Here is a 20,531-nt window from a genome sequence, read left to right as displayed (position 1 = left end):
AAAAAAAAAAAAAAAAAAAAAAAAAAAAAAAAATTCGCTGGGTGTGGTGGTCATGCCTGTAATCCCAGATGCTTAAAAGGCTGAGGCATGAGAATCGCTTGAACCCAGGAGGCACAGGCTGCAGTGAGCCAAGATGACACCACTGCACTCCAGCCTAGGTGACAGAGCAAGGCTCTGTCTCAAATAAATAAATTTAGTTCAAAAACATAGAGAAACTATAAGTGCTTGGTAGCTTGGACTTGAAACTACTCTTGTTTAAGCTTGAATTTACTTTGGTTTTGCATTTGTTCAGTTAAAACTTAAAGATAAACGTCTTGTCTTAGAGTTTTTTTTTTAGTTACAAGAAATCGCTGTTGATAATTTCTTTCTAAATGTATCTCTTATTTTTCAGGCAGATATAGCATTTTGGGGCATACGTTCTTGATTTGTTGATCTGTAGATAAAGTGTATGTTCTGCTTGTCCATTTGGCCCTTTTTATCCATGGATTATGCATCTGCAGAATCAACCAACTGTAGATTGAAAATATTCAGAACAAAAATATGGATGGTTGCGTCTGTAGTGAACATGTACAGACTTTTTCTTATATTCCCTAAATAATACAGTATAACAATTACCTGCATAGCAAGTTTTGGTCAAAGGAGAGAATCCTTGTCACATATTATTCTTGCCAAAAATTAGTTAACCGTGTATTGCTATCATCAAGGACTGAATGTCATGGTGTAATCCGATAATCAAATACATCTATGGTAGTAAAACCTAAAGTAATTAAAATACTTTTATTTTAAACTTTATTTGGATTAATGCGGGACTCCAAATATTAAGAGACTGTTCAGTATTCCAGTCCAGAAACATTAGAAGTAAAGAGTTGCTGTTTCCTAAAAATTCACAGCACGTGGAAATAATCACAGGATAGTGACAAGTTTTTCAGGAAGAAGTCCTTGACTCTGCCTGTTAAGACTGGAAAAGGTTTTCTGTAAGAGATGCCAGTTTAGCTGAGGGAAGGAGAGGAACCAAGAGGCCCTCATTCATCAGCGAATTATGTACAAGTTGTTCACTCTAACTAGAAGAGGTTGTGGTACTGTAATGAGATACGAAGCTAGAAGAATTCACAGGATGCCACATTAAAAAGGCCTTGAATGCCAAGATAAGGATTTTTTTTCTCTTGTCCTGTAGATGAACATTTGACAAGCCTACTTCTGATGAAGTAAGTTTAGAGACGTACTATGCGATATCACATAACTCCTAGAAGCTCATTTTTTAAAAGCAGTTTAACCTTTTGTGATTGACAGTTTTCCAGACTTGTTTCATCATAGAACTAGATTTTATTTGAATGCTAATTAACACCATAGAGTTACTTTTAGAAATTTTAAGGATTTTGAGCAAGGGAATGGTGAGATTTGCATTTGTATAATATAGGTATGATGAGAATCAAGAAATCCCATTGAGTTTAAGTGTGTTAAATATGTGGGACATTGACCAGGTGTGGTGGCTCATGCCTGTAATCCCAGCACTTTGGGAAGCCAAGGAGGGTGGATCTCTTGAGGTCGGGAGTTTGAGACCAGTCTGGCCAACATGGTAAAACCCTGTCTCTACTAAAAATACAAAATAGTGGGTGTGGTGGTGTGCGCCTGTAATCTCAGCTACTTGGGAGACTGAGGCGAGAGAGTGGCATGAACCCGGAAGGCGGAGCTTGCAGTGAGCCGAGATGGCGCCACTGCACTCCAGCCTGGACAACAGAGTGAGACTCTGTCTCAAAAAAAAAAAATAAGTGGGACATTAAAAGTAAAATACTCACAATGGGAGCTGGAGACTAAGATTCTAAAATAAGATTGTTTCTTCATTGAGTATTTTGAGAAAGGTTTCATCTGAACGTCTTGTTTATCAAAACAATGTATGCATAACATTTAAAAGGTCAGGTAGTTCTGTAAGACTTAATACCAAGTCCCCTACCACATACCAAATTTTTGGCCCCTGAAGGAAAACAGTTTTAGCTGCTTCTATTCCTTAGTTATGTACCTTTATATCTCTAAATCACATGATTCTGGTGCTTTTTGATTGTTTTAATATAAGGCTTTAACTACTGACTTTCATTAATGAAGATGAGGACTTTGTGCTTTTACAGGCACATAGACCACATTCACCCCGTATACCTTCATGCTTACTACCTATCCCATCATCTGCCAGCAGAGTTATATCATAATTTAGGTTCGATCAACATTCAGTCCTTACTGTGACTGTAAATGCTGTTTCAACCTGATCTATGTGGTCTACTGTAATTACTTTTCCTTCCTTACACAGCTTTTTATGTTCCCTATAATTTGTTGTCTTTTTTACTTTCTTTTAATTTTTATTTGGTTTGTTTGAATTGTTTTGGCTTAGTTTTTCTATGTACTTAACTCTAATTAATCCCCAAATTATCTGTTCCATATATCGGAAACCTTTAGCATTCTTACCAGTTTTGGTTTCTAAGGGATAACGTCTCTTAACATCTTTCAACGTGCTTTAATCTGCACTTGCTGTTTGCTGGCCTTGCTGCACAGCTGTCTTCTTGGTCTCCATACCTGAGGATTTTCTTTATCTCTCATTTGTGTTGGATCATGTACTTCACGAATTCAGTTGCATCATCATCTTTGGTTTACTCCCTTATCTGGTGGAGTCATCTCCTCCAGCTGCTTCTTGAGAAAAGGTTTTAGTCCATTTTGTATTGCGATAACAGAGTATCTAAGACTTAGTATTTCATGAACAATAAAAGTGTCTTTGACTTGAGGTTCTGGAGGTGAGTAAATCCAAGAACCAGGGTGCCAGCATCTGGTGAGGGCCTTCATGCTGCATCATGTCATGGGAGAAGGGCAAGAGAACATTGCAGGTGAGCACTAAAGCAAGAGAGGGTCAAACTCACCTTTATAATGAATTCACTCTTGATAATGAAACCACTCCCAAGATAATGGCATTAATCCATACATGAAGTCAGAGCCTTCATCATGATATCACCTCTGAGTTTCCATGTCTGCACTTTGCTGATTGAAGATTACATTTCCAACACATGAATTTGGGGAATACTTTCAGCCCGTAGCAGGGTTCATGAGGTTTTAGCTTTTTGATAATTTTTTAGCGAATCCTACTCCCTTCTAATTACTGCCTTATCTCTCTGCAAAGATAACCAGTATCCTGAAGATTATTCCTTTTGCCTGTTTTTGAACTTCGTACAGAAGAATCATACATTATGTGTTGAGTTCATCTTCTTTATTCAGCATTATGTTTGTGAGATCATTTATGTTAATATAGTTGTAGTTCACTCATTTTATTAATCTACAATTTATTAATTGCCCCATTCTCTTGTTGGTAACATTGTTACTAGTTTGAAGGTTCTAAATGCGTCTTCAGTAGACTTTCAAAAGATCTTCCTTTTTTTATTGCTACCTTCACCCCTACTTCCAGTGCCATGTAAATCTACCAAGTCCGAAGCTGTGCAGGAGGGTTCTGTGATCGGGGGGAAAGGGGGCTACTTCTACTTTTTCTACCTGTGGATTACGATTCAGCTTTCTTGTGTCTGCTGAGTTACTTAGCATTTGGCTGTCTGCTTTCAGTGTTTTTTGTTTTTTGTTTTTTGTTTTTTTTTGGTAGAATCTCCTTTTCCTCTAACTTTGTCTTCATAGAGTTTGTTTGCTTTTTATTAATATATACCTTTTTGTGTGGCTTTTGGAAGGAACTTGGGTAATGTCTTTGTTCATTCCTCCATTTTTAGTCCAACTTGAACCTTATTTTTAATACTTCATTCTTTGTTTGATTTCTGCTAAACCAGAATGTCTTTTCTAGTAATATCTTAGAATAACTCTGTTACCTTCTTTTAATGTAAATTTAAGTCAATATTTATTAGGTATAGTTGTCAACTTTTGTTTATTAATTGTGTATTTTTTGACTATTTGAAAGTTAAAACATTTAGTCTAATTCACAAAATTTTTTTAACAGGGTATTGCTGGAACTGATGTAGCTAAAGAAGCGTCCGATATTATTCTCACAGATGACAACTTTACAAGCATTGTTAAAGCGGTTATGTGGGGACGAAATGTGTACGACAGCATCTCAAAATTCCTTCAGTTCCAACTTACTGTTAATGTAGTAGCAGTGATTGTTGCTTTTACGGGCGCCTGTATTACCCAAGTAGGTGATTTGTCTATTAAAACTTGTTTCCTTTAAATAAAAGTACATAAAATGCCTTTTTAAAAATACATTAAGCTGAAGCTTAATGTTTTAGGTTAGTTAATATAAAAATATAATCCTGTTCTGTTTCTCAAGTTTTTAAACCCTAAAGGCTTCCTGAGAGTTGCTGAGTCCCTGAGTAGTTGTGAATGTCTATTAGGAAACATATCTTTTCTAGGACTCACCGCTTAAGGCTGTGCAGATGCTGTGGGTAAACCTCATAATGGATACGCTCGCTTCCCTGGCTCTGGCAACGGAACCACCCACTGAGTCTCTCTTGCTTCGGAAACCTTATGGTAGAAATAAGCCTCTCATCTCACGTACAATGATGAAGAATATTTTGGGTCATGCATTCTATCAACTTGTAGTAGTCTTTACACTCTTATTTGCTGGTAAGAATTCAGTGTCTAATAAATAAAGCTTCAGTTAATTGTTCCTTTTCCAAGCTAATCATCCAAGATGTTATAATGTTATAAATTTTCAAGAGCCTAAGTTCTATTCCTGACTTCCCGTTTATCTTTAATTTCTTCTTCTGTATCAGTGAGTGCTGAGTAAATTTGGGGAGACAATAAGATAGACAGTAGGGGGAGAATAAAGGTCCTGATGTCTTATCCTGGCTCTCCACTGATTTAGATATGTGATCCTGAGATCGTCACCATAGTTTTGGGAGCTTCTGTTTCCTTGTCTATAAAATAAGAGAGTTGTACTAGATAATCCCAGGTTTCTTCCAGCTCCTTCCATGCTGCCATTTCAGATAAAATAAAAAGTCTAGCTAAGTTTTACTTTGTATTCTTCCTTGAAATCTTACTTGGTATGATAATTACAAAATAGTCATTTTTCGTTCTTTCAGGAGAAAAGTTTTTTGACATTGATAGTGGAAGAAATGCTCCTTTGCATGCACCTCCTTCAGAACATTATACTATTGTTTTTAATACCTTTGTGCTGATGCAACTTTTCAACGAAATAAATGCCCGGAAAATTCATGGTGAAAGAAATGTATTTGAAGGAATCTTTAACAATGCCATCTTCTGCACAATTGTTTTAGGAACTTTTGTGGTACAGGTGGGTAATTGGAAAAGATAGTTTCAAATTTGCCTGTTATATGGGAGACATTAGGTAAACAGCTTGTTCTAGCAATCACTTGTGTGGAACATGTGTGGAACTATTGCCTTGGTGACATCTATAGGATCTGGTGATTTAAGGTATATGTTAAAGAATATGAGAACTGAATCTCTTGTTCTTAGAAGTAAATGCCACAACCAACTAGGCAAACGGTTTTATTTCTTCCAACTATAAAGTGAAAGATACTATTTCTTAGGAAACAAAGTCAGCCAATCACATTAATTGTTTCCCCAGCATTTTAGTATTCTTTTTACATCCCACATTATACCAAAAAAAGATCAAGTTTAAATTTAAAAATAATTAAGATCACTTGTGCAAATAAATATTGAACTCTTTTCATGCTCATTATTTTCTTGATTTATAAAAGAAAATTACTTCAGTTTTATATCTCTACTAAAATCCAGACCTGATTGTCAAATCAGTTATTATCTAATTGGGCTACTAACAAAGCAGTTAGAAATCTATCTGTACAACTGTACAGATTAACTTAAAAAATAGTGGAACCGAGAAGTAAAAATCACTTGAATTTGAATGAAGTAGAGCTAAAAAGAAAGGAATTGTAACTTTGAAGTTTTAAAATATTAACTTCCAAAATTATTTTTGATTTTAATATTTGGGAACTACTTAACTGCCATATCAGAGAGAGCCCTTTCAGACTCACAGGAGGATGAATATTGTTATTTGATTCGTTTTTAAAAAAGTATTTTTTTTTTATTAAGATGGGGTCTTGCTGTGTTGCCTAGGCTGGTCTTGAACTCCTGGGCTCAAGCGATCCTCTCACCTCAGCCTCCAAAAGTGTTAGAATTACAGGTATGAGTTGTCACACCCAACCCCAGTTAATTCTTAATATTTCCATGCACACTATTTTAGGCTTTTTAGATAACAAGCAAAGCATAAGCACTGTATTATGAATTTATGTTCATCATCAGGCCTCACTCTTTTCATAAAGGAGAGCAAATCTGAGATCACCTCACCTGAGTTAGCCCATATTTCATAGAACTTTGCAAGTTGCCTTTCTTCTCTTACAGTCTGTTTGTATTTATCTTAATAGGTCTAAATGTTAACTAGAAATAAACAGCTATGTGGAATTTTTTAAATATTGTATATTTTTCCAGTAACATACAGTCTTTTCTACAAAAGAGTACTATATTTTGAGAAAGACATAAATTATTTGAAGAATTGTACTAAATACAGGGGAATGTAGTTGCTTGGGGTTATATTGGAAACATAAAGTTATTCTTCGTCATAAGAATTTTACTTTTTAGTAAGCATAATTTAAACATGAAATACGCAAGCATTAAAAACATTGGGCAAGATTTTACTTTATTTCAGTTGTCTTTTTGTAAGAGGGAACCCTTTCCCTGGAGGAGAAAGAGGAAAGGTCTGTTTCAGTTGTCTTATTTTCAGTTGTGACTAATATAATACACTTCATCAGAATTGTGGTTGTTCACCTTATTTTAGAGGACATAAATTTGATATTTTTTAAAGTATATGAATTTTTAAATTTAAGATTTAAGTAAATTTACTCTTGATTATTCCTCCAGATAATAATTGTGCAGTTTGGTGGAAAACCTTTCAGTTGTTCAGAACTTTCGATAGAACAGTGGCTATGGTCAATATTCCTAGGAATGGGAACGTTACTCTGGGGCCAGGTAAAAGTCTCATTAGTTTTTGCTTAAACCTAAAGTGATTTTTTTTTTTTAAATTTTTAGTGTGTATTTTCTTTAACAGTTTCATTACTTGATTCTAAATCGTTAACATGGTGAGTAAAGAGAGGGAATTCAAAGATAATTTTTTTTAATGTTGTATATAGTTCCAGTATGTCACTTGTTCATTATGATTATGCCTGTACTATAAAATACTGTGCTAACTTTTTATGTGGTTTTTTTTACTTGTTTTTTAGAAAAGTTTTGTAGCAGTTGTTAAAAATGATGTATTTATAACTGGTTAGGATGCTAATATCTGTATCTTTTACTCTATAACCTATTTTTACATTTTCAGAAAAAAATTTTTAACAAAAATGTAGAAAATACATGGCCGGGCGCGGTGGCTCACGCCTGTAATCCCAGCATTTTGGGAGGCCGAGGTGGGCGGATCACCTGAGGTAAGGAGTTCGAGAACAGCCTGGCCAGCATGGTGAAACCCCATCTCTACTAAAAATACAAAAATTAGCCGGGCATGGTGGCAGGTGCCTGTAATCCCAGCTACTCGGGAGGCTGAGGCAGGAGAATCGCTTGAACCCAGGAGGCGGAGGTTGCAGTGAGCCGAGATTGCGCCATTGCACTCCAGCCTAGGGGAGAAGAGCGAGACTTCGTCTCAAAAAAAAGTAAGGAATACGTATACGTACTTTGTCATTTTGTTCTGTAATTTAATCTAATATGCAGCATAAGAAAAACTGACCTTAGAGAATGTTTTTATAAAAATAATGTTACCTGGAAAAAGAGGTCACAAAATGATGTTTTAGATTTGAATTGAATAGCTTTAACAGTGTATGTATAAAATAAAGTGCCTGAAATAAGAGATATACCTCATATTTACTATAGGCAGCTTACTTGCAAATGCATGTCATTATTTTTTAAATGTAAGTGATAATGATTTATGCATTTTAAGCCCATTACTATAAAACTAAGTTATAGAAAATCTATACTAACATTTTCATAAATGAAGGTTAATATATTTTATGGCATATAATTTGCATAAGCTAATTTATTGTCATTCCGCAAATCAGTGAAGCCAGACTTTCAGGGTTTCCATAAATTTAGCTCAATCTTTACATCTTTTTATCTCTTCTTTTTCTTAATTATGTTTCTAGGTTCGGAGGTTTCTTATCCATTTTGAATACCTCATTAATAGAGATCATCTTTTAAGTAGGACCCATACTAAGTGTACCATGGTAGAACAAGCACTACCTTTGGTGGTCAGGAGACCTAGGTTCCTAGTCACTCCATGAACAAGTCACTTTATGTGCCTTGAAGCCTATTTCACCTTGGTGAAATGAAGTGGGTGTACTAGAAGTTCTCCAAGCAGAATTCTATAGCTGACTACATGCTTGTTTCTCCCTGACAAACTCAACTGCTGCCTTAAAGAATGGATGTTAACACATAAGCTAATACATGTGTATTGGTGTTTCTTGTATCCTTTGTGTTTTCTGGGGCATCTGTTTTTGTTTGGTATCATCAATCAGTACTAATCTAATTTTAAACTGTTGCATTTTTAAAAAATACTTAATCAACAAAACTATTTTCAGTGTAACCTTGATGATTTTTTAAAATTTTTGTACATTTTTTCTCATTGAACTCTGACAGCATTAATGAAATGTAAACATGTTTTGCATCTAGTAAGACCAGCTGCCATTTTCATTGTATTCGAAATAAATAGAACTTTAAGTAAATACATATATCAGACCATGGTTTTAAAATGTACTGTCTTGAATGTCCTGATGAAAATGTGAAAAATGTAATCAGGTTAATTTCCATTTAGGAAAACTTTTTACCCTTCAAACTCAAATCTTTTGTGTAGCTAAGAGAAGAATGTGTTTTGCTCTGGGAGAGAAAGACTAATCAACAGGATCCCATTACTTCGTTGGTAAAGATAGTCGAATACTCTGACTGTTTTTAGTACCTTTAGTATTACAGTTGATCAGCTTACCTTTACTTGATATGATTTATTTCTAAGTTCATTCCCCTGTGTTGTAGCTTATTTCAACAATTCCAACTAGCCGTTTAAAATTCCTCAAAGAAGCTGGTCATGGAACACAAAAGGAAGAAATACCTGAGGAGGAATTAGCGGAGGATGTTGAAGAGATTGATCACGCTGAAAGGGAGTTGCGGCGTGGCCAAATCTTGTGGTTTAGAGGTCTGAACAGAATCCAAACACAGGTATGGGCCTGGTAGAGAGGTAGGAGAGATGATGGGAGCCAGGGCTTTTTGACCTGGGGAGGAGATTCGAGTGTACTTCTTAAACTTCCTCTCTAGCCTTCCCAACCCACAAATTGTATTCTCTTGAAAAGTAATCCTGGTGCCTGGAATGAGTGAGACTTTTAACTGATTATGAAAGAATGTGTCTGTATGCCCCTAAGCTCCTTTTTTCCTAGCTCCCCCACCCCCCACTTCATCTCAAAATGCTATTCTTGCCTATAAGCTTTGTTAAAAGTGCCTTTTTCTTTTTATATGTTGATAGATGGAATGGTCCTTTCTCTTGTTCTCTCTCTCTCTTGCTGAGCAAGCTGTCACAATCTCTGATTCCTTGCAGATGGATGTAGTGAATGCTTTCCAGAGTGGAAGTTCCATTCAGGGGGCTCTAAGGCGGCAACCCTCCATCGCCAGCCAGCATCATGATGTAACAAATATTTCTACCCCTACACATGTAGTGTTTTCCTCTTCTACTGCTTCTACTACTGTGGGGTGTGAGTGTGTGTTCCTAAGTGCATGAAATTAACATTTCCTACTTCACACACCTAACGTTTCTCATTTTCTCCTTAATGTTTGAATTCATTGTTCAGGCTTTTTCATAAAGCTTTCTTTTCGTAAAGTGGATTGAGACCTCAAAGTGTTGTCATTGTTGTTTTATTTCTTAGAGGGCTAGACAACAGGTGGAACAATTGCAACCAAAGATTAGATGCAATCTGTGAGCTTGTCTCTGTGCTAACTGATAGTTAATATGGGGAATAAAATTGTAGCTTAGAACTTGTGAAACTACTATAAATTTTTGAGTATATGCCTTTAAACATGTTTATACTGCATGGTTCCTAAAAGCATGTGATTTGAAACTCATCTAACAGAACCAGGAAATTGCATTTTCAAAGCTAAGAATAAACTTAGCATTTTGACTTTTGTCCAATTTGGAAAGTAAGTTAGTAGCCTGAAGACAAGTTTTCAGTCTGTATAGCCAGTTGCTTGCCTTCTTAACCTGAACTTTGTCTTTGATTTGTTGTTGTTGTTGTTGTTGTTGTTGTTTGGCTGTGGGGTGGTTTCGGGGGAAATCACTGTAAATTTTAAAACTTCCTGTGGTATTTATGGTTTAGGGTGGTTTTTTCCCATTTGTATAGTCAATTTAGTTAAAAATTGCATCATAGATAAGAAATGTTCTGTTAAGTTTCAGTAGAAGTAGGAAAGTATACTATTGATTAATTGTTGAACCAACAAATGTTGTAATTTTCAATAATTGACTAACATTTTCTTTTAGGTTTTTAGTAAACAGCAAACTTTGTAAAGGCCTTATAAGCTATAAATATGACTGAGAATTCATGGTGCATTCTCGAATATGGAGGCATTAAAGATGTAAACCCAACCTCATCCCAAAAATTTATAGCGATACCTAAGGTTAGCCTTGAAGTAGACAGAGACTTATCTTCTCCCTTTGGTCTCCAGCCAGCAAAAGACTAGAGGAACCTTGAGAAGCCGCAGAGAGGATGAAATAAGGGAGAAAACAGTGCAGACTTTTTACTTAATGCCTGTTTGTTCCCTATTTACTTAAGTATATTTTTATTTGATATTTTTAAAAATGTGGTGAAACAGGCACAGTAAGAACTGTCCCTGTTTTACAGGTATGAAAACTGCCTTAGAGTTTAAATAACTTGTCTATGGCTAATAAGCAGAGGCCGCATGATGTAAAGCAAAGTGCACACAAGTGTTTCAAGTGACCCTCTAACATTAAGATATTAAATTTACATACAGGGACAGCTAAAACTCTTTCTTTTAAAAATTACCTACCTGAATAAAATGGTAACCATAAATTGCCTGGCCTTACACCTGGTACAGTAAAAATGCCTTTTCCTCCCTGTATCTATGGATTTCAAACTATGCCTCTCTCTCTAGAGCTCCTTACCACCTAGCCCTAGATGGTAAATGTTCTACAAGCCTTTATGGAAGGCCTACCATATGTCAGAACTATGCTGGAACCTCTAGAACCTGCAGTCTAGTAGAGGACAAAAACAAATAGTTAGAAATTTGTACATGGTAGTAAAACACAAACTGTCATAACAGGGTCCTTAGTCTACCCTGGAAAGTCGAGAAAAATTGCCTGAAGGAAGTGACTCCCAAGATGACCCTTGATAGAATTTACCAAATGAGGCCTCAGTGATTATAATCTCGTACTAAAAGAGGAATAAACTAAGGGATTGATAATAGTCTGGTACTGAAAGAGTAATAAACTAAGGAAAGCTGAAATGGAAGTAAGCATCTGTTTATACCCCACAAGAAGGAGCCAAACTCAGACTTTATCCTGATAGACCCCCTTCCCTCAAAATTTTAAATTTGAAAAATTCAAACCTACAGACATGTTGAAAAATTAATACATGAAAATCTTTCACCTGGATTTACCACTTAATATTTTATCACACTATTTTATCTGTATATTAATATAACTCTTTTTCTGAGCCATTTGAAAATGGCAGATACCATGGCATTTTATCCCTAAATACTTCAGCATGTACCTAAGAATTCCCATATATAATCATACTTTATTATCCAAGAAATTTAACATTGATACCATATTATCTAACAGACAGTTAGTATTCAGAAGATTTCTCTGGTTGCCTCCAAAATTTCCTTTATAACTTTTTTAATCCAAAATAATTATTGACAGTATGTGTGTTATGAGTCTGGTCTCCAACTTGGATTCATTCCTTACCTTTATTTTTTATGACTTTGACTTTTGAAAAATCCAGGTAAATTGTCTTATGAAGGGTTCTACATTCCAGATTTGTCTGATTGAGTCCTACTGGTTAGCTTCATATTACCCTTTTTTGGCAAGTTTATCTCATGGGTGATGCGTATCCTATTCATTTTTATTTACCAATATTTTAAGTAATTGTTTTTTTCATATGGAGGGATATCAGATGACTTTAGGTATACTATACTTATATTTCTCAGTCTGAATGTGTTCCAAGCTTTATATTAAATATCAAAGCAATCATAAACTGTCTTAAGACAGACAGGCAGACACATATACACACACACCTCTGCACATCCACCCCAGGCTCTTTTTTTCTGATGCATTGTTCATATGAAACCTCTTCAGTTTCTGAGCCCATGTGGCTAGGGGAGCAGATACTTCAGGGAAGTAAAGGTGTACTTAAGAGAGTAGCAAAGGAAGGTTTGTAGTTGTTGCTTTATCAAGGTTTGAGATGGTTACTTCTTCATTCTATGTCCTATGTTCTTGTAGTTATCCAGGGACTAAATCAGATCTTGTTAATACAGTTGTCATTATACACCAAGAGTTGCAGTAATTATGTTGCTGTTACCATAAACGTCTTTCAACCTTGTTGGTGGAGCATTGTGTTAGGTGGTACAGAACATCAGCCAATATATAGAATTATGTTAATATATTTAATGAAAGGTTTCATTTTATCACTGTGTTTCTGCCCTAATATGGAATAGTTTTAAAACTACCTGTGGGTGTCACATTTCTTTAACCTTTATTGGGTGACCTTGCTTAGCTAAAATAGAAGAAAGAATCGATTTCAACTTTGTCAAATGCTAGACTCAAACATCTCTGAAGAGACCTTTTCCCCTTCATTATTAGTCAGATCTTCACTCTTACAGGTCTCTAGAGAAAACATTCTGTAGTTTTTTTCTATTTATAAAGTATATCATTCTAACACCAGTTTTTACCATTAGTAGACTTTTTTTTTTCCTGAATAAATAACTACACATTCCTGGAAATGAGAAATTGAGAGAAAATCTGGTTTTCTAGATGGAGGAGGAGGAAACTACAGCTTATGGGCCAAATCTAGCCTGGTGCCTACTTTTGGAAATAAGTTGTTATTGGAATGCAACATTGCCCATTCATTTAAGTATTACCTGTGGCAGATTTTTCACTATAAGGGCAGAGTTGTATAATTGTGACAGACTGTATGACTCACAAAACCTAAAATATTTTACTGTCTGGCACTTCACAGAAAAAGTTTACCAACCCCTGTTCCAGATAGATAAAGACATTACACAGGTGGGTCTCCTTTTGAGATAGTTTAATATGCAAGTATCCAACTTTGGAAAACAAAATCTAGAATTTTGTTTCTAGTTGCAGAGTATCTTTTACTGTGCCATTGCAGTTAGTGCACATAGAAAAGTAATAGTGAAAACAAATTTCAGAAGTGGGCAATTTGTTGTAGAAGGTAAGATTTATTGGCTTATGATTAGTATTTTAGAGCTCTCTCTTCTGTACAATATTTTGGGCAGTAAACAATGTTATTTTCTGCTATCAAAAGTTAGGATGGTATTTACAAAAATTGGTTTTGTAGGTACATGATCTTGATTTGTTATTATTTCATATATTGTTTACCTTGATAATCATTTTCAGTTTCTTAAAATTACTTCATGATTATGATAATCACTTCAGTTTTTTTGTTTACCATATATGCTTATGCAGTATTTTTGGGAGTTTTTTTCTCCATTGAATAATTTACTTTTACAGAATATTTTTGACATAAGAATTACTGAATTTTTCTTAATTCTGATAATTTCGAGAGGTGTAAGTATGCTCCACAGAGTAGGTTTAAATAGATAATAAATAGGAATTGAATTTTAAAACTGGATAAAATAAATAGGCTTGGATTTACAAAAGCCTGTATTTAAGTTTACTTATATTTCTGCTTAAATCGAATTATTTATGGTATTAATATAGTTTCCTTCCTACCTAAAGTATTGTGCACAAAATTATTTTCCTCACAGTTATTGTACTGTGAGAATTTTACATACAGAAAGTAATAAAGATCAGAGCAGGTGTAATCCAGCTCAGTGCCATGCCTTGGATCAAGAGTGCTTTCTTACGTTCTTTATAAGTAGAAAGTAAAACAAGTCTGGTTTGATGATTCCTGGTTAATCTGAGCTTTATTGTATGTATCTCAAGAACTGTTCTTTGAAAACTGAATTGCTTTTGAGCATTGCTGAGCTGGCCTAGTAACGTGCTGAAACTAACTAGTCATGTGGCTTAAATAGATGTGTCAGACAAAGGAAGCATTAATCTTAATCTTATGGAATGTTTTATTCAAGTGAAGTTGGTGATAAAGTAAATGTTCGCATGTTTTTGTCTTCTCTTGACTTCCAAGGAACCTGGAATTGGGAGCCCAGAAACCTAGGTTTTAAGACTCTTTAGCACTAATTAGGATTCCTTAACAAGTCAGCCACCCATCCTCTCTGTTGCTCAGTTTTATTATTTATGAAGTGGTTAGAAAAAAAAATCTCTAATATTGTTTCAGTAAATTCTTTCAGATAGGAAAAATCTTCGCAGAATTGGAAGTTTTGCTAAGAAGGAATTTAATCTGATTTTGCCTGCCACTGGTGTATGTGTGTAATTGTGTGTGCACATACACTTGTTGCCCTCACCTTTACACTCTGCCCCTCTTAGAGCTTCACTAACTCAAATCTCTAACTTAAGTTTATACCTTTCTTCTGAGCTCTACATATTTTCCAAATTTAACATGTTTAAAAAGTAGATTTATTTCCCCCAATTCTTCACTGCTCACTTTTATACCTAGACTGATTACAAAGAAAGACAGAAAACACACACATACACAGAAAGCTTAACTGTTGTTCTATCTTCAGTATCTGCAGCACCAGCAACTTTATCAAACAAGCAACATCTTCAGGGTTGTCTTGAACAGTTCTCATCACCCGTCAAGTTTGCTAGCTGATTCTCTGGTTTGTATTCTTCTTCGTGCCTACAGGCTGCTGATACCAACAGATTTTTTTTTAAGAAGTTATCTTTTTGCATTTTAAGCTCTACAGTTTGTTATTAGGACAGTCAGGATACTTGCTGAATGTTCACATGTATAAAATGTGAATTTTAAGACTTCACAATAAAACAGTGAATGAATTACTATAACGTTATATTTAGCAAGCATTGTTTACATTCCATATGTAGAACACTTTACATCTTAGTAAAGGGGAAGGGGAACAAGAGCAATAAAATAAATTGAAAAATATTTGCTGCTATTCATCTATCAAATTAAGGAACTAAAGTACAAGCAATCGAATAGAATAGAATTATGAAAGATGGTAAAGTTGCAAGACTTTATAGAGTAGATGGCTTGCTGCTCCAAGTGTGGATCATGGGCCAGCAGCTTCAGCATCACCTTGGAGGTTGTTAGAAATGTAGGACCTCAGGCCCCTGCTGAATCAGAATCTGCATTTTAACAAGATTCCCAACTAATATATATGCACATTAAAGTTCGAGAAGCCCTGGCCTCGATACTTGTGACCTAACACTGTTTTTAGTTTGTAGTGTGCTAACGAATTTAATCTCCCACAACAACCCCGTAAGGCAAGTACCATTGCTATTTCCCATTTTATAGTTGAAGAAACCTGTTTGACCGAGGTTCCTCAGGTAGTAAGTGGCAGAGCTGGAATTTACACCCAGACATTTTGCTTTTGTATTTCTCAGTTGACTATGCTGTATTCTCTATATAAAGGGCTAAGTGAATATGGACTAAAGCAGCTTACAAATAGGGCTTGGTAAATAAGGAAAGACAACTTGAAGGTGAGATGTGGGTTCATGGCCCTAAACTCTACATCACATTTTTTAAATGCATTCACATGTTCATTTGAAGAAATGTATTGATTTATTCATTATTGCTATCTTATGAGATGAATTTGGTGACTGCATCTTTTTTCTAGAATGTCAGTGTTACTTCTCTTAACAATGAGTAAATGATGTCTTTATTACGAAACAGGATTTATTAGAATCAAAGCAAAAGCAAACACTGTATTTGAATTGATATGTGGTAAATGCTCAACTACTTGGATTTTGTCCTTTTTTTTTCCTAAATCTGAATGACGCTTGAATTAATAGCACTGAATGTCAGTGTGTACACTGATGTTTTTAAGTTTCATTGCCCATTAACCTTTTTCATTTATACAGCAGACTGAGAAGGAAGATGAATTGTTGAGCTATCTATTTAGGGGTGAAAATACTAGAAACCTTTTAACACTTTGTGTCTTCTTGGGAAATTTTTCACAGAAGAATCCCAGAGGATTTGTTTTTGTTTTTGATCTATTCTTTCCAGATAACTGTAGTAATTGATTTGTTTTAATCTGTTACAGAGAAAAACACTAACACTTTATAGACAAATGATAGACAAATGGCATATACTCAAATATTTATAGCTGTTTAATGGCATTTTATAGACATTTATTTGGGTTTTGTTCTTATTTTTCTTTTTAATTAAGGGAGTAGTGGGGTAGATGTGAGTTCATTGTGGCATTCAGCTTATATTTGCTTGGCTTTTTCATGGTCGGTGACACCCTAATTCCTAGCATGATAAATAGTAACCCTTTGTGCTTGATTTGTTTAACTTATTTGAGTTGTTTTCAAAATGCATTATTTTTAATTTTAAAAAAATCAGCTAAGCTTGTGTATGGTTAAGTTTTTGTTTTGTTTTCTGTTTGATTTTGTTCTTTTAGGGAAAAAATCCTATAAAATGGCTATTAAATTTTTAGCCAATGACAATGAGATTTTCTTAATATTACTTGAATTATTTACCTCTTAATTCTTAGAGTATGTGGTTTTGTTGTTCTGTAGTGTCTTACTAAAATATTCATTTTTTTACAGTGTATTGCAAGTTCCACTGCATTACATGCAAATATGATTCACTCATACCTAGCTGTTTGTGGATTCAAACTCATAAATGAACCATTTTCAAGTTGTTAATAGTGTACTGACATCTTTCTGTGTTTTCTGATATTTACAGATTCGAGTGGTGAATGCATTTCGTAGTTCTTTATATGAAGGGTTAGAAAAACCGGAATCAAGAAGTTCGATTCACAACTTTATGACACATCCTGAGTTTAGGATAGAAGATTCAGAGCCTCATATCCCCCTTATTGATGACACTGATGCTGAAGATGATGCTCCTACAAAACGTAACTCCAGTCCTCCACCCTCTCCCAACAAAAATAACAATGCTGTTGACAGTGGAATTCACCTTACAATAGAAATGAACAAGTCTGCTACCTCTTCATCCCCAGGAAGCCCGCTACATAGTTTGGAAACATCACTCTGATTGTAAGCTGAATGTTAACACACTAGCTGCATTGTAAAGAAACAAATCGAAACTGGGTCTTTTCACATATTGTGATGGACAAGCTAGTATTCTTGTCTTTGGACTTCAACAGAAGACACACTTGTACGAATGTAGATTTATTTTTTTAAAAAAAAAAAAGCAAAGCTTTCTGCCAGACTGAGGGTGCTTTTTGGGGGGTGGGAGAAATGAACTGACAGATAAACAGTAACTCAGCGTAAGTGACCCGTGGATCATCAGTAGAACCCAAGCATGGTCCTGAACAGTGTATTAGCAGAGCTTTAGTTTATCTCAGTCCTGGATGGGAGAGAGGGAGGAGTAAAACTGGGCAAGACAAAGAGCCCTGGATCGTTGAATTGATACTTTAATTTCTGCTGTTGGCTGTTAATAATTTGGATTATTTATGTTTATAAATGATACAGATCTGTTTACAAGGTTTGTAGATACTTTTTTTGTTCCTGTTCATAGATGGGAAGCTTCCTTATAACTGATGCAGAGAAAAATTAGTCCTTCAAATACTGCTGTATTTTCAGGAAAAAAAAAAAGGGGTGTTTCTATTGAAACTGTACTAAATTTTTGCCTACAATTTACCTTGTTAAATATTGTAGATAAATTGCTAATACTAATAGCCAAATAGATAACACTAATGCTTTGTTTAAAAAAAATGAAAAAACAAAACAAAACAAAAAAACATGAGCAGTGGTGTTCTAAATGAAGTTATGACATCTGTCCTAATTAGTTTCTTAAATACATTTACTACTTAATGGTTTTGAAGCAACTGTTTAATTTTTAAAATTTTTGAAAACTTGCTAATAACCTTTTGTTCAGAATTTAGTAGATTGTTTAATGCAGGACATCAACTACATAATGAAAGATGCTTGAAATGCTTTTGTTATTTCAGGCAAATCAAATTAAATCAAACTATCAAACTACAAGAGAACCTTAGTCCTTTTTGTTTTTGTCTAAACATGTTAGTTCAGTGATGTCTTGGTGAACTGTGAGTGAACTGTATTGATTTTTCTAATCTTTAGAGACCTTCACACAGCATGAGGGCTGTTGGCATTTTGAAAAAGGTTAATAAGTAGAAGCATACATGTTTTCCTTTTGTTTTTGAAACTTGTTTGTAAACATAAATAAATATGCCCTTTTATTAAATAAATTCATGGCAATGTTTTTTTAAAAGACATTTCAGCTTCTTTTCTCAATTCTACATATACAGTGCATCATTCTGTTCTCTTTGACCACAATTGGAATAAATTTCAAGATGGTAACAGCCCCATGAAGTACCACTTTAATTCCTTGCTGGTAATCTAATAGAATCAGATTAAGAAAATTAACACAATTTTGCCATTTGACATACTCTTCATTGAATTTGGTTTGTCTAAAATAGTCTCACAGGTAAAAAACATAATAATGACCACCATTGTCTTTGATACATTTATTTTAATTCTTAAGTGGCCAAATAACAGATTAGATAAAATGAGATTACATGAAAAGGTTCTAAAATGATATATTTAGATGCAATAATTAACCATATGCTAGAATGCCCACCTCTAAGCCAATTGGATTCTTTAGCTCTCTTTTTCTTTCCTTTGTCTACCTTCTTCCCTTTTTTGCCTCTGTCTTTACCCTTTAGAAACTGGCATGTGTTAGGGCCCAGATTTCACCAGATACACAATCCTCAGGCTGACAAAGTTTACGAGGACTACTACTATAACTGAGAGTGCTGACCCAGCAAAGAAACATTTAGTTGATGGTGCTTGATATTTTTGGTGGGTGGGGGAAATCTTTTTCTCACCATCAAATCTTTGCAGTAATCCTCTGCAAGTCTTAGAAACACATTGGCTCTGTCAGCATTTGTAATTGTACATTTATTCATCAGGTATTTATAATGAATCATACTGTAAAAAAGAGGTAGCATGATATGCTGGAAAGCATATTAGACTAGGAGTCAAGACCTGGTTTCTAGTCTTGGTTTTGCCATTAATGTGCTGCATGATCTTGGGAAAATAATTTACCCTAAATAAGGGTGGTGGACTATCTCGAAGAACCCTTTCAACTCTAAAAATTGACCCTATCAACTGGAGAGCCTACAAGGCATAGGGAATAGAGAAAAGGGAAATGTTTTCAGTTTTCTTTTTTATTTTGGTTATGCTTAAATATGAATGTAATTACCAAAAGATTTAGAAGTGCATGTGCTTTGGAGGATTTGTATTGAGCTTTTACAGTATTCATTTTTCAACTCAAGGCAATGGCTTTCTACACCAACTCTAATCCATAAACGGGTCTTATGACATCCACGAAGTAGTAGCAAGACATGCTTAGTGTGTATTTCTCTCTTTGAGACACTGTAATTTCTACCAGAAATTTCCAGAGCATTATGTAAGTAGAAAAAAATGCAAGCAAGCTGTTAAAGATCTTGGATCCCATTATAAAGTATGTATAGTTGAAATCTGTAATTCAATCACTTTTTCTCTTTTATCCTCTAACCAAAAAATTGTTTAATTTTGCATCCCAAATGTTTTTAATCTTTGTATATTTTTTAAAAATCCTTTTCTCCTCATCATTGCCTTTTTTGTGGTTGTAAATAGACTTACTTGCACTTTGAAGATGAGTTACTCCTTGTCATCTTACAAATATGTGATATGGTAATTTTCATAACAGATGTCAGTTTTGAACCAAGAATTGGTGATTTGTTTATAAGAAAAAAAACTGGCTTCATTTCTGTGAAATTGCTCTTTGAAAATTTCTTTTTACACGTGTAAGCCAACTGAGATACCGTGATGGTGTTGATTTCTTTCAATGATGCTTACCATCTATTTTAGCCACTGAGCCTTTTATTATTTGTCTATTTGTAAAGTTTATTTGTCTTAACTCATTTAATAAATATACTGTTTATCTGTTTCTGAATGGGGACTGAACTTTTTGGATATTGATTGGAAAATATTTTGGAATTTTTTCTACTTTAAATTTTAGAAATCTAATTGAAAATTCTATAATGTACTTGAAATGTTATGGTTGTGTTACAGTGACTCACTCTTCTAATATGAGAGTGGGTACATTGTCCCTCTAAAATGAGAGTGGGTACATTGTCCCTACTCTCCTACCCACTATCTTCAACCCTTAGAGCACAATAGATCATTTCTGCAGTCTGTGGGAATGCAATCTGCTGGTTTTAGTACAGATTAG

The 20,531-nt window shown here is 34.7% G+C and overlaps 1 protein-coding gene across 1 annotated transcript in view; it reads left to right on the top strand.

Moving 5' to 3' along the window:
- ATP2B1 (ATPase plasma membrane Ca2+ transporting 1) overlaps window positions 1-20,252 on the top strand; it is a 117,275-nt gene extending 97,023 nt beyond the window's left edge. The window contains exons 16-22 of the mRNA XM_025401652.1: window positions 3,971-4,162; window positions 4,380-4,593; window positions 5,052-5,263; window positions 6,868-6,975; window positions 9,019-9,201; window positions 9,575-9,661; window positions 17,013-20,252. Of these exons, the coding sequence (XP_025257437.1) occupies window positions 3,971-4,162; window positions 4,380-4,593; window positions 5,052-5,263; window positions 6,868-6,975; window positions 9,019-9,201; window positions 9,575-9,661; window positions 17,013-17,324 (1,308 nt within the window). The 3' untranslated portion in view covers window positions 17,325-20,252. The remainder of the gene's footprint in view (window positions 1-3,970; window positions 4,163-4,379; window positions 4,594-5,051; window positions 5,264-6,867; window positions 6,976-9,018; window positions 9,202-9,574; window positions 9,662-17,012) is intronic.
- The last annotated feature ends 279 nt before the right edge of the window (window positions 20,253-20,531 follow it).

The sequence above is a fragment of the Theropithecus gelada genome, chromosome 11 (assembly GCF_003255815.1).
Source record: "Theropithecus gelada isolate Dixy chromosome 11, Tgel_1.0, whole genome shotgun sequence".
NCBI lineage: Eukaryota > Metazoa > Chordata > Mammalia > Primates > Cercopithecidae > Theropithecus > Theropithecus gelada.
The sequence above is the reverse complement of the archived record's forward strand: the minus strand, read 5'-3'. Positions and strand labels throughout refer to the sequence as shown.